The sequence below is a fragment of the Diplotaxodon limnothrissa genome, linkage group LG11 (assembly GCF_057381915.1).
Source record: "Diplotaxodon limnothrissa isolate DT_005_m linkage group LG11, D_limnothrissa_male_GT1.1, whole genome shotgun sequence".
NCBI lineage: Eukaryota > Metazoa > Chordata > Actinopteri > Cichliformes > Cichlidae > Diplotaxodon > Diplotaxodon limnothrissa.
In genome coordinates this window covers 27,098,578-27,112,051 of record NC_140606.1, presented here as the reverse complement: position 1 = coordinate 27,112,051, position 13,474 = coordinate 27,098,578, and the positions used below count along the sequence as shown (strand labels likewise).

Sequence of the window (13,474 nt, the reverse complement as noted above, 5' to 3'; positions counted from 1 at the left end):
TATTTTTAAACTGAACTGTCCTTTGCCATTATATGCCTTTTGCTGTTTGCATGACAAAATGATTTTTTTTCCTGCTGCACTTTCTACATCTTTAACCTTCCACACTAACTTTTTTCCAGCTGCTCTCAAGGATTTTTAATCTGTGTTGGTTAAAGTAAAAACTATCACCATATGAATGAACATTAAACCATCGTGCTTCGTCTGCTAGCTGATCTGCTTTATCACAGATGCCATCATTCAACATCTTCATAATAAACTGTTTGCAAGCAACTCTGTGCTCCACTGAACTGCTAGATTTCAATCAACTCCAGCAAAAACAAAAGACAGTATGTGCTCTCTGTACTTTTTTTTTTTTATTAGACGTCTTTCCAAAAGATATGTACACAATATTTACAAAATGGCAGTTTATCCTATCAGATCTATGTAGCCATGGGAATGAGGGATAGGGAGGGCACATTACAGATAGACCTTCAGCTTCAGTTGTTAAAGTGCTGCAACACAAACTATTAAAAGCACTGCAGACAGGATACAATACTTACTAGTGAGAGTTGCACACGGCAGTCACAAACATACCCAACATAAGAGGAAAAAAAAGGGTAAGAATGACAAAAGAGAAATACTGGTTAGAGAGTCAGGGGAGAGGAGAGAGGTTGAAACATCATGCAGGGAGGAGTGAAGAAGAGAAAGTGAGAAGATTCTACAAAAAACTAGTTAAAAAAAAGAAAAAAAAAAAGAAAAAGAAATGAACAAAGGTGGAGGGAAAGAGGGAGATGGGAGTTCTTCAAGGGTCAAAAAAGCAGTTACAAAGACTGATGGAGGTATACACCAACATAGGAGCAAAATACACAAAAATTGGGAGGGGTGGGGTATTAAATGAAAATGTGTACATTAGTTATCTGGATGATTTTTCTATGTAAAGACAAACATCCTGGGCTGTTTCAGTGCTGAAAATCTGAGACATCAGATGTATAGAATACAAGCCTGCATTAAATTTAAAAAAAAAATAATTCTTACATCATTTCAGAAGAGTCACTGCTTAGCATGTGAACACAAACCTATAAACTTTATACTTGAAAAAAAAAGAAAAGGTGTTGGTGAGTTTTAGGTCACTATGTTCTGCATGTCCAGACATATTTTATTCAATGCCAATTCAACTCTCAAGCAGCCTGCCAGTATAACAAACAAAAGCTAAAACATTTCTAATCAGTGGAGAGAAAAAAAATCCAACCTAACTAAATATGAAAAGTCTTATCAGCAAACAACTATGCATATGCATCTGGACACGCAGAACCCCACAGCACAAGGAAAACACGACTCGAGAGCTTTGTTTTTAAAAACTAGAACAGGTACGATGTTGCACACAAAACCATTTTAAATAAGGGCTAGCAGCAAATCCCATTAGCAGCATTTCAACATTTTCAACTTTTCATTATGCGATGCTCCCCTGTGTTTTATGAGCTGTATGGCTTCAACTCAGGCGGGTCAAACCGAGACAGTGCTCACAATTCACTCTCTCCGGCAGGCATCTGGAGGAGTTTCGCCCACTTATCCCTCCGTGTGCTCCTGCAATGCAGCAGCCTTGCAAGCTGAAGGACGAGAAGTCTGGCGGCATGTGGGAGGAGGGTTTAAGGAGTGAGGGGAGGGGGGGGCAGTAAGGAGGATAGGGGAGTAAGGTAAATGAAGGGAGGGGGGGGGGGGGAAAGAAAGGAAACATGTTGAGATCTTTGTCATTACAAAACATATGCTGAAATCAAAGGTCAACAATGAACACATCTAAAATATATATATGATCCAGGGTCACACGTGATTCATCGACATGATTGGTCAGGAGGCAAGGTTTTAGCCACATTGGTCTGATTTGTCACTGAATATATACGAAACCAGCAGGAACCAATCAGAGAGCACAAAACAGGAAAATGTGGCACAAAACCTAAAGGGAAAAATTTCAACAACTTATTTTTCCTTCTTTTTTGGACCAATGGAGTCTGAGCATCGAGCCAAAATTGGATTTGACAACCTGTGCAACTGTGTTCAGGCTGCACTCGGAAACAGCGCTAACTGACATTTCTCCGATATAGCCACACTGAGATCACTGCATACAATCAAATTCTACTTTTTTTTTTTTAACATATTCACAAATTTGTTCAATAGTTGTATGAACAAAGAAAAAACAAACAAAAAACATTCACACTTACCCATGTGTGAACAAAAAACAAAAACAAAAAACCTACACGGTGTACTAAAAAGAAATCACATCAATTATCATACAGTATTTACAAAGTATACTCTGTTAATAAGTAAACGTGGAGGTTTTACATTAAGCCTGAATCCATTCCTGTTCTTATCAATCAAAACAGGATTAAATACTCAATGTCAGACTCAATGTTCCTACAGCGGTTAATACTGATATTAATTTAGAAGAAAAAAAAAAGAAAAGAAAAAAAAAAAGGAGGAACAATGTTGACCACCTACACGTTTTCAGCACAACTCAATTAGGACCAGATGCTTTGCTGGTGAAAAGCAACACATGGATTATTTTCCTCACACTTAGGAGCTGATCAATCACCATTTTCAGCGTAACTGAATTTCCCCACTCATTGTCTAAAGGGTTGTTAATATACCATCAATATTACTAAACTGGGTCCTAAAAAGCACAAAGTACAGAGAATCAACTCCACGGCCACTTAGAGAGCTTGTTTTTATCTTGTTTTGTTTTTTTAAATACTAAACTGAGGCTCCCATTTCAAACCTTTTGTTAAAAATTTCATATCTTCTGGGGAAAAAAAATGGACATAAAAGCACTTGTCTGGACTCAAACTACTTCTTTATTTCACTGCTGTCTGTACCACTTTAAATTCATGTTTTGATTGCAATACTCAGAGACAGCAGCTTCCATCTGTGTAGTAAAAATTCTGGGATTTTAGGATATTGTTTAATTTTTTAATGACACGTGGACTGTCCAAAAATCATTACGAAGTATATAATTTAAAAAATAAAATTCTGATTCCACCGCCATAATTTTTTTTCCTTTTGCACAAGAGAATGCCAAATACTGATAAGTGATAAACCCACAAGATGTAAAACAAGTTGGGAAAAAACAAAAAAACAAACAAAAACTTGAGGCAACATCTCTGTTGTGCGGTCATCCACCTCCTTCCAGAAGAGTCCCTTTCTCTTACCAGCCTTGCGTGTAGTATACAAACCACTTTTTAAGCCTTCCTGAAGAAGCTGCAGGTCTTCCTTTGATGCTCCACCTCAAAAAAAAAAAAAAAAAAACCCAACTAACTTTCAGCTACATCCAAGGTGTCAGCTGTGACGTCACCATTATTTTCTGAGGAACAGCTGGTGAGGATACAGAGGTGCACTGCTGCATTTGACAGGGTGAGCTGGACACCAGGTGCTGGTAGGAACTTCTACCTGAGGGTGATGGAAGCAGAACTGCACTCTGCCTGGGGCTACTCTGGAACATGAAGCTCAGCTTCCAGGTCATGGAACTTGATCTTGATGACGAACACTTATCCGTTACAAAGTCAATGCGTATCCGAGACTTGTTTAAGTGCTGATCGACCAATTCATAAACATGAGCAGTGGATGAATAATACTAAATCAGGAACGGGACTTTAGACTTCAGTTTCTTTCACAGACCTTGTAGAGACAAATGGGAGGAACAGCCAGCTGTAGATTTGAGGAGGAAACTAGATGCGGGAAGGGCATACAAACCACCTCTTCTTTCAGGTAAATTGCTGGCATCTCTGAGTCTGTAAGAATAAAGCTAGACTTGACTTGATTTTGCAGGTCTGACTTCAGACAGTGAAGAGCTGGATGCATGACTTGAAAAGCCGTTTCCCTTTTGGTAAAAGTTGAATCTTCTGGTCTTTGAGCTGCTGACTTGGGAAGGAAAAGACATAACAACACTGTTAGCGTTGAAATCTGAAGGTGGTAACGGAACAGGAACCGTGATCTGGTTCTGTGACTTCTCAGTCACTAAGACTACTTGATCTCAGGTCTAATCTGTTCCCTCACTTATGTGGCATCATAAATGTAATGAGATGGGCTAAACTTAGAATATGTGAGTGACAGTATGTGCAGTTCTGTGCATTTTCAGAACAGTTCTTAGTGTCAGAAAAACAGATCTGCATTTTTTGGCCTGACAGAGTAATACACTAGCCAGCATCTTTCTATATGGGTGTTAGTCTGCCACTGCTCTTATCTGAACTCGCTGTGGTATCTGAAGTGCAGTGCATTGAATATGTAAGGATCCATGATGGTCCCTTAGCCACTCCTTTCACTGTGCTACCCTTCCACCCCTCTCAGGAGGCAGCCAAAGAGGCTGTGCTGGTTTTGCAGTCTATTTTTTGGGGATCAGAAGGCGTGAATGTGACTCCTAGCCCGGTTAAAAAGGCCATACAGGAGTCTAAACAAGAGAAGGCTAAGGTGGACTGCACATACTGCACTGGCAAGTCGGGTCTGAACCTGTGGACAGAGAAAATAGGCAAACGGGTCAGGAAACTGGTCAGCAATGAAGCAGCTAAAATTTACAATTAGCATGTTACTGGAGCATAACTTACGTTTTGACCATGGCCCTAAGTGCTGCCTTTCTTTCACGCTCTACAAACTTGTCAATGAGATATGAAGCCATACGCGGGGCTTCCAGGTAGAGCTTAAAGAACCGGTGATAGTTTCCTAATGCCCAAGCTGCACGAAGTGAGAGGGCATGAGCCACACAATCATCTGCCCGTAGTGCTGGGGTCAAATACACCAACTCAGTGGTTAGATCTGCAGGGGGAAGATGAATAAATGGCCAGTGTCAGAAACTGAGACAGAGAAACTTGTAAATATAGTTAAAACAAAACAACAACAAAAAAAAAAAATCCCACAATGTTCAGTGCAGTGGTGAAGACTTCCAAAAAGATCTGAGCATACCTCCAGAGTTTTTAGTAAAGATGTAATACAGCAATCTATATGCTGTAAATTCTCCAATGTTCTCTGAGGGATTGTCCTTATACAGGGCCTTCAGCTGGGTCTGGCACTGGTTGAACTCTTCATGGTCTCCCTAAAATAAATAAATAAACAAACAGATAAGCATTCAACCAGTTTAAAACAAAAACACTTTATTACTTTTAAGTAGTCTGTAATTACTGAGGAACAACAGATTCACCTTTTCTAGAGCTATCCGTGCATGACACTCGTACACTTCCACTGTGAATTCAGTACGAATTCCTTGAACCTAGGTGCAGGTAAGAGGAATAAAATCAATGAATGAACGAATAAAATAACAAAGACATCAATTAACTTTGAAAAAATAAATAGCATTTCAGGACAACCAACCGTTAGGTCCTGTCGTATGGACTTCATCTGCTCACAGGCATATGTATAGTCCTGGTTTGTTTTCCAGTGGGCTTTCACAGCCTGCAAAGATTTTCTCAGCACCTAGAATGACAGTTAAACCATTTAAAGCCTGAATCTTGATGCCCTGTGATGCAGGGATTTAGGAGTATGTACATGTAGTGCACAGATTCAGTTCCCCTTCCTCTGTCCTTGGGAGATTTTCCTTCAATATTGTAAGAAAAAAAATCCTTATTCAAGAATATATTTCAAAAGAATTCCTTGTTCTCTTGACAAAATGATTTTATAATGCAAGTGGATATTGTATCTGAATTTAAAAGCAAAATGCACAAGTAGAATGAGATTTAAAAAAAAAAAACCAAAAAAAAAAACCTTGACACTTACATGCACTGGGCGCACAGTGGAGGGGTCAGGGGCACAGGTGAGCCTCAGGTAGTGCTTGGTGATGTCCTGACATGTTCCCACAATGGGGCAGTCCTCCCAACTAAGGCCCTCTTGTGTTCCATCAGGCAGGTCCAGGGCATTGATGGAGAGAACCAGAGGCTCTGAGCGAAGCTGTTTTTGGAAACGGGCTGCTCGGCTCTGCTTCTTAGCTTCTCTGTTGGGATCGTGGAAATCCAAACCAGCACTGCCACCTTTCCTCTTCTTTCCAACAGCTGAATCCTCCATGTTTCTGGGGAAAAGGTGGTATACTAACTATCAGCACCATAAAGCAACTTAAAAAGACAAAACAAAAATGTTTTCTTTCTGCTAAACAACGATACAAGACTTTATAAATTTACCGTCTTCCTCTTCCTTTTCCACCTCTTCCTCGTCCTCTCTCACCACCTCCACGCCCTCTATCCCGATCATTGCCACGACCACGCCCTCCTTTCTGACCTCGCCTTGAAAGCTGAGGTCGGAGGTCACTGCAGATGCTGCTATCTGACTGCGAGTCAGAATCACTGGCAGGAAACAAACAGGAGAACATTTGAGCTGGGAGCATGCAGGAAAACTACAATAACCAAAGAGAGGAGGAGAAATGGTTCCATACCTGCGTCTGTGCCTTTGGTTGCTGCGGTCCCTGTGCCGGCTGTGCGAAGGTGATGGTGAGCGGGAGGAGGAATTGGATGAACTAGAAGTTGGACTCCTTTGAGAAAAGATATTCCTGTAGTTGCCCAATCTGTGTCCAATACCTCTGCCTCTTGAAGCTCCAGCCACTGTGCTTCCACCACAGCCAACTGAGGTATCGGTTGTCCTCTGAGGTGCAATGCTTTCCCAACGAGACTGCTTAACCTTTAACCTAAAAAAGGAGAAGAGAAAGATGAATACAGTTTGAATGCAAAACAAAAAACAAAAGCAGAACTCCAATGCCTAAAGTAGTTACAACCACAACCTACTACTGAACTCACTCTGGCAGTGGCTCACGGGTCCAATCAATGGTGTAAGCAGAGCCATCTTTTAAGCGGTCCTGTAGAACTTCTTTCAGCACCTTCTCCGTACGATCTTTGTCTTCCTCTGTCTCACAAGCTGTGAAACAACGCTGCACATATTCCTTCATGGCTTGCGGCCAGTCCTGCGGTCTGGAGGAGAAGCATTTACATTTAAAGTCATCAAGTCATTCCCACATCAAGAATTACTGTAGACAGAGCAGTTTTCTCACCGTGCCTGAGGACCTCCAGGTGCAGCACTGGCAGTAGCAGGAGATGAAGGTGCTGGATTCAACCCCGGGGGCTGTTCGCCTGGAGGGAAAGCCTGATTGGAAACTGGGGATACCTGATAGGTCCTCTTGGGAATATTGAACTTCACAGAAGTTGTGCCAGGTGCCTCTACAAGATGTAAAAATCATAGAATTGTAACTGAAACTCACTCTCATAATAGCAATAGCAACTTATTCCTTTACATATTTTTGAATTTGGATGAACACTGCTAGACTGATCACCACAAACACTTAGTCTCCTACTCTATTTCTGCATTTAATGGCCTAACAAGTTTTTAACTTGTTTGAATATGGTGCATCTACACACTGCACTTGAATACAATGAAAAGAGGGGGATAGAATGAAAACAAAAGCAGCAACACATCCATTAAACTCTGTAATAAATCAATAAAGTTAACATTAGGAATGTAAGCTTCCCAGCAAGACAATAAACCTTACGTTTCATGCGGTGCCAGAGTTGCTGTCCTTGCTTCTGGTTTTTGTTCTTGTTGGCTTCTCCTCTGCCCAGTCCAGCTGCATACTGAGCAGGCTGTTGTTGCTGCTGGGAATTATTCTGAGATGCCTGATAGGCATTCTGAGCCTGGAAGTTTTGTCCATAGTTAGGCCTTCCCTGTGAATGATTGTAGACTTGCATCTGGTTGGGGTCTCCAGGTGGGTATGTCATACTGTTGTTGGTATTGTAAGAAGTTTGTGATGGGGGAGGGGGGTACTGGGAGTTGGGTGGTGGGGGAATGGGAGGGGGTGGTGGAGGAGGGGGGTTTTCTGAGGTGGTTGGGCTCTGGGGTGGTTGAGGAGTAGCAGGGGGAGGTGGTTGAGGTTGAGTTGGGGAGGTGTAGCTGGGGGACTGATCTTCCATTCCAGGCACTGGGGGAGGCTGTAAAAAGACAGAAAAACCTGTTTCAGCACTACAACAAAAATGAAACTTTGCAAGCATAAGCAAGCTACACATGTATCTGGAGAATAAACGCAATACTTCAAAAAAACCATATAACCTGTAACACTACTACAGCTTCAGTGGTGCCTGAATATGTGCTTATTTTTCAGGTTTCTTAATCCCAGATAAGTATCATGAATCATATTAATCATTTCTACATATAAATATTCTGCTTTACTAAGAAAATGTAGATTTTGTACCTGTCCATTAGACGTAGGAGTTCCTGGGTAAGGCCCTGGGGGTACACCATACTGATTTGGAGGATAGGCACCACCATACTGGAAATTCAGAAAAGGACATTTTATAATATTTCTCACTTTAAATTCAGTTTTTGTAAAAAGTGTAACTGTACAAAACTTCTCCAAATGAAAGCAGCAGTGCTCATATCTTTACTTACTGGCCCCATGGGGTAGTAGTAGTTATAAGAGTATGTATATCCAGGATAGTGTTGCTGAGTTTGCTGGTACCACGGATAGTACTGCTGCTGCTGCATAGCAGCAGAGTCAGTTGCTGCTGGTTGGAATTGGCCAGCCTGAAATAACAGACAAACGCAACATAGCTTCAGTGTTACCACCAGGAACTGAGAAAACATAGTCCAACACAGACAGCAATTATAGTGCAGTGTGAACATAAAACTTCACCTTTGTGAAACCAATAAAACAGTTGATAAGACACTTTAAAAAGGTTAATACCTGGGGTCTGTACTACAAGAAAGCTTCATCATACATAAGACATCTTTATGTTGTCTAGTTTTAATAAGACCATTATTCAAGTAGGATTGTGCTACTGGATGAATACTGTGGCCATTACTGTTTCTAGGGAGCAATATTTTTATTTAATTTTGGGAATTTAACAGCCTGCATCTTTGAGAATTCTTTCTGTAAATAATTAATCCGAAGAGCAATAAAAGAAGGTACTAAAAGGAACTGGCAGCAGGAGTTGAGCCAGCTATGATTTTGTTAGTTGGTGCAGTCAAGCCCCAAGGAAAGCTGTAAAACATCTGCAAATGCAGAAGCCAACAATATATTCTAATATATCATTAACAACACATAAGTCAGACTAGAACTACAATCTAGTATTGCTTATCTCATGTTTTTGCTATGTGTAGAAAGTATTTCTATATATACACACAACATAAACACAAACTCACAGTTAAATCTGATTAGGTCAGTAAGTAGGAGGTTTCAGTGCTTTAACTGCTGTGAACAATATAATTAGGTCATTATCAGTGATCACCACTGTAACCCTAAAAACCTAGGACATCCTTGCTAGTATTCAAGCTAATCCCCCATTCTTCTTCACAGAATCCCCCCCCCCCTTCAATTGGCACTCTAGACTTACTTTTCAATCATTTTATTTACACAAGGATTGTCCTGCATATGAAGAAAAAAACCCCAAAAAAAAAAAACAAAAAACAAGGAAGGTTTTGGCCTCCCCCCAATGGAGGATCAATAAGACTGACAAAAACTAAAATGCTAAAATGGATTTTACTTTACTCATCCTTACATACATTTCTGGTTTTTGAAACAGCCACAAATTACATGATAATAGTCTCAAGTGACAAACTCATGTTAAGTCTGAATGGTACTTGTGGCCATTGACCAATGATCATGAAACTGAACTCACAGCCTATTGTTAGGCACTAGATTTGGTCATTATGCAAATGTGCTGTTTATAAGGTGGGGGAAACCTGCATTCAGCCGAGACTGAGGAAGTCACTTGGATGAGTGACAAAACATTTGTCCTCATGAAAATGCGACAGAATCAACTTTCCGGATTTTCTTTACATGGATGACTGAGCATGCAACAAGATATAAAATAACTATTAAACACTTTTGTTTAACTAAAATAACAGCCTTGTAACTCTTCAAGAGCTGCACTACACTAAAACTGAAAAATAAAATTGTTTTATTAAGTGAAATCAAGTCACAACAACAGTTGCCTCAAGGCAATTTATATTGCAAGGTGAAGACCATAAAATAATGGGTGTATGGTCCAGCTGCTAGTACATCTTCCTTCGCAGCCTGGTTGAACTCGAACTTGTGATTTTTGTCTAAAGCAATAAAACAAGTTTGTAGCTTTCAAATTCACAAGAAAAAAATATCCTTGCATATTTTGCAAATATTAAGCTTGTTGGAGGATGTTCAAGTGGCTCGTTCTAGCACCTACAAACATGTTGTAGGTGCATGTTAGCACCTACAAACGATGTTCTAGCACCTACAAACCTCCGCTTTGTAGGTGCTAGATCACTGGAGGCTGTCATGCAGCTCAGGCTCTCAAGACGTGCCTGGAGCTTGTCTCACTGATGTTCACTAGGGAATATAACTGCATGAGATTGCTAAGGCAATATCAGAATATGAATATTCTAATATTTTTGTATCATACAGAAATTTATATAGCTATAATGGAGACTATATGATATGGTACAGGTATATTCAGGTGTAACAAACAGACTGCACAAAAAGACAAACCTCTGCAGCGGTCCTGTTAGGTTGTGTAGTCTTAGCAGAGGTCTGACTCTTGCTGATGGATGCTAATGCTTGTCTTGCCTTCTCCCATTCAGGATTTTCATGGACTTGGCCGTCTGCAGCAGCACCATAGGACCTGCCATCAACAAAAGGTCAAGTATCAAGTCTATTCTAGTGATCAGAACACATGATCAAACCCATTTAATCAGCAGAAAAACAGAAGTAAGCCCAATTACCGTCTGCAATAAGATTTATATTCGTTTAGACAACTGCTCGCTTCAGAAAATAGATTGAAGGCCTACTTGACGATTACTATTGTGCTCAAAATGTTGACCATTTAATCATTACCCGTTTACACAACAAGTCTACCCTCCCTCTGTTAACACCGGATATCTATCAGCTAATTAGATCATCTCAAGCAGATGATTAAATCATTACGTTTAAAGCAACAGCTAACAGCCAAAACAGCTGATGAATTAAGGCCTACCCTAAAACTGCAACTGTCGCTTGCTAACATCAACGTACAACATTAGAGTGAGGTGCAACAAACCCTGGCGTTCAATCAAAAATATTACATGTTCACAAATAATGTATAAAAAAAACAAGCATCTTAACAAATCACCTTTCTGCTAACTACTCCAACGGCCTGCTAGTACTTGCCAACACCCTGGCCTAAGCTAACATCCTTCCCACGAATTTAAGATTAGGGTATAAATACCTATTTCAGTCATACATTAAAGCAAGTTAACCTAAAATCACAATCTGTTCAAAGAGTGTTGCCTACCAGTTAGTTGTAGGGGCTGCTTGTGTCGTGTTGGCCGCCATTTCGCTATGTTTAGCGTTAGAAAGCTAACGCAGGGAAAGTTGTCTGCCAGCTAAGCTAGCAGGTTGGCTAACGGCGTTAGCGTTAGCTTTTCCGCTGTAGAATGTAAACAAGATGAAGTCCGAGGCGAGGGCCAACGGTCCGGTTAGAAGAAGAACAGCCGGTCGACCTCGAACAACACTGCCTAACTAAATATATCACACTTAAATATACTTCTGCAAGATGTCCCAATTAATAAAATAGCATAAATCTCATCTTATTTCGTCCCTCGTTCGTTGACGACCAACTTCATCTGACCGCACAGTGGAGATACAAAATGGCAGCTAGGCGAAACCTGCCAAGTCACGTGACACCTTGCTGTTTTGTTATTGGTTGAATTTTCCAAGAGTAACGCCTTGCAGTGCTGAGCACACGGAACGTTTTTCTCTATCCTCTATCAACTACACCAATCAAACCTTAAACCGGATTATGGTTAGACTCTCATTTTAATTCTTTACGAAACTGTGAATTTTAGTATCGATCCGCCACCACGTAAATACCAATAACAGATACTTTTAGCCCATAAAGGTAGCTTATGTTGGGACGAGCAGTGTGTCAAATTCTGAATACGTTTTAATAATTCACGTAAGGTAGTTAATGCAGCAAAACATATATTTCAGCTTTTCATGTATTTTAAAACGGTTTGTTTGGGGGGGGGCTGAAATATAAATGGGCCTATTTTAATGCACTTTTTATTAACTTCTATTGATTAAATGTATTAGAGGCTATAAATACAATAGATGTAAGCGTCAACACAAGAAGTTGAGACATTTTTCACAGTATCTGTCCATCTCCACTCCACTCCATACACATCAGTCTGTCACCAGAGTCAGTAGGTCTCAGGGGTCCATTACAGTCACTGACTTCAACAATGAGTTATACTTATTCATATAGTTTGGTAATGAAAACATAAACATCCATTTTACCAACTGGATGTTAGTGTGAGCTCAGTATAATTATTCAGTTAACAGTAGTTTAGTCCTTCTGCAACCATCATGCTGAGGGGAAGTACCCCTCGTGTCGCTTTGAAACTATAAATAGGTCATTCATGAGCTTGCACGCAGGTTTTAAAGCATGAGCCTATCGAAAACTGCAAAACAAATGAAATGGAAACCTGTTGAGGACATTGTGGTGACTTCAGTGATCCCACTTTTGCAGAAAAGTCTCTCCTATTTGTCTCTGTAATCTAACAGATATTTCTGCACTACAACTGTGGCAACATTTTTCTGTGAGTGTACTACAGTCAAAGTCGGTTACCCGTCGAGTTCACATGGCCTGCTGCCACCCTGAGTGGGTGAAGTATGTGAGGGTGGTGCAGGGCATGTATGAGGACAGCAGATTACATTTGCTGATTACAACAGGGATCTGCTCCGAGTTATTGTTTGCAGTGGTGATGGTCAAACCTACTGTGATGTGTGGTTTGGAGGTGGTGTCATTAACACAAAGACAGCTGGAGTTGGCAGAGTTAAAGAACAAGCACATCAGAGGGACAGCTCAGGCAAAACTGGACTGGATGTACCGGACAAAGGATGCTGAATACAGAGCTGCCAGGCAGGAGGAAAAGAGGAAGGCCACAGTGAAGACACGTAATGAAGGAGGACATGCAGGGGGTACGTGTGACCGAGGAGGAGGCAGAGGTGGCGACCCCTAAAGGGAGCATCTGAAAGAAGAAGTCATCGCTAATATCAATCAACAATTACTTATACAGAGCCCCCAAATTAATCCTATTATCAGCACCAGTGTCAGTTTTTATTCACGACATTCAACAAGTTTCACCACAGTTGACCATGTCTGGCAATGAGTAATGAGGGCAGCTCTTATTTTAATCAATGATGGGCAACAGTAGCTATTTTTTTTTACAGTTCTCATGATCCATTTTTCCCCTTTGACTTCCCGTGAAGCACACACAGCTGCAGGATGTGTGTTTGTGCTAGTGTGAGTACTACTGAGGGGAGGCGAGTCATTTCCTGCCTTAGTCGTTTCCAGAAATCCCCCCACCACCACACACACACACACACACACACACACACACACACACACACACACACACACACACACACACACATTTTTCAGAAATGTTCATTCAAGAGAGTCTTTAGAAGACTCTCTTGAATGAACATTTCTGAAAATCATCATACATGTCAGCATACAATGAAGTCGTGATG

The 13,474-nt window shown here is 40.7% G+C and overlaps 1 protein-coding gene across 1 annotated transcript; it reads right to left on the bottom strand.

The window, feature by feature from the left end:
- Positions 1-338: 338 nt before the first annotated feature.
- On the bottom strand, positions 339-11,581 carry leng8 (leukocyte receptor cluster (LRC) member 8). The gene is made up of 15 exons (XM_085366486.1): positions 11,232-11,581; positions 10,451-10,583; positions 8,377-8,511; positions 8,180-8,257; positions 7,484-7,919; positions 6,989-7,154; positions 6,738-6,908; positions 6,380-6,628; positions 6,129-6,290; positions 5,731-6,019; positions 5,329-5,430; positions 5,159-5,227; positions 4,924-5,053; positions 4,569-4,776; positions 339-4,473 (listed from the first exon to the last, which is right to left on the bottom strand). The coding sequence occupies exons 1-15, from the start codon at positions 11,270-11,272 to the stop codon at positions 4,311-4,313; spliced, it is 2,532 nt and encodes an 843-aa protein (XP_085222612.1). The 5' UTR covers positions 11,273-11,581; the 3' UTR covers positions 339-4,310.
- Between the last annotated feature and the right edge of the window lie 1,893 nt (positions 11,582-13,474).

What these genes read in the sequence shown, in the direction of transcription:
- leng8 (XM_085366486.1), bottom strand. Translation starts at nt 11,272, where the DNA reads ATGGCGGCCAACACGACACAAGCAGCCCCTACAACTAACTG. An exon ending in ACCCGTGAGCCACTGCCAGA is followed by an intron (nt 6,629 to 6,737) that starts GTGAGTTCAGTA and finishes CTCCTTTTTTAG; the next exon opens with GTTAAAGGTTAAGCAGTCTC. An exon ending in CACGGATAGCTCTAGAAAAG is followed by an intron (nt 5,054 to 5,158) that starts GTGAATCTGTTG and finishes TATTTATTTTAG; the next exon opens with GGAGACCATGAAGAGTTCAA.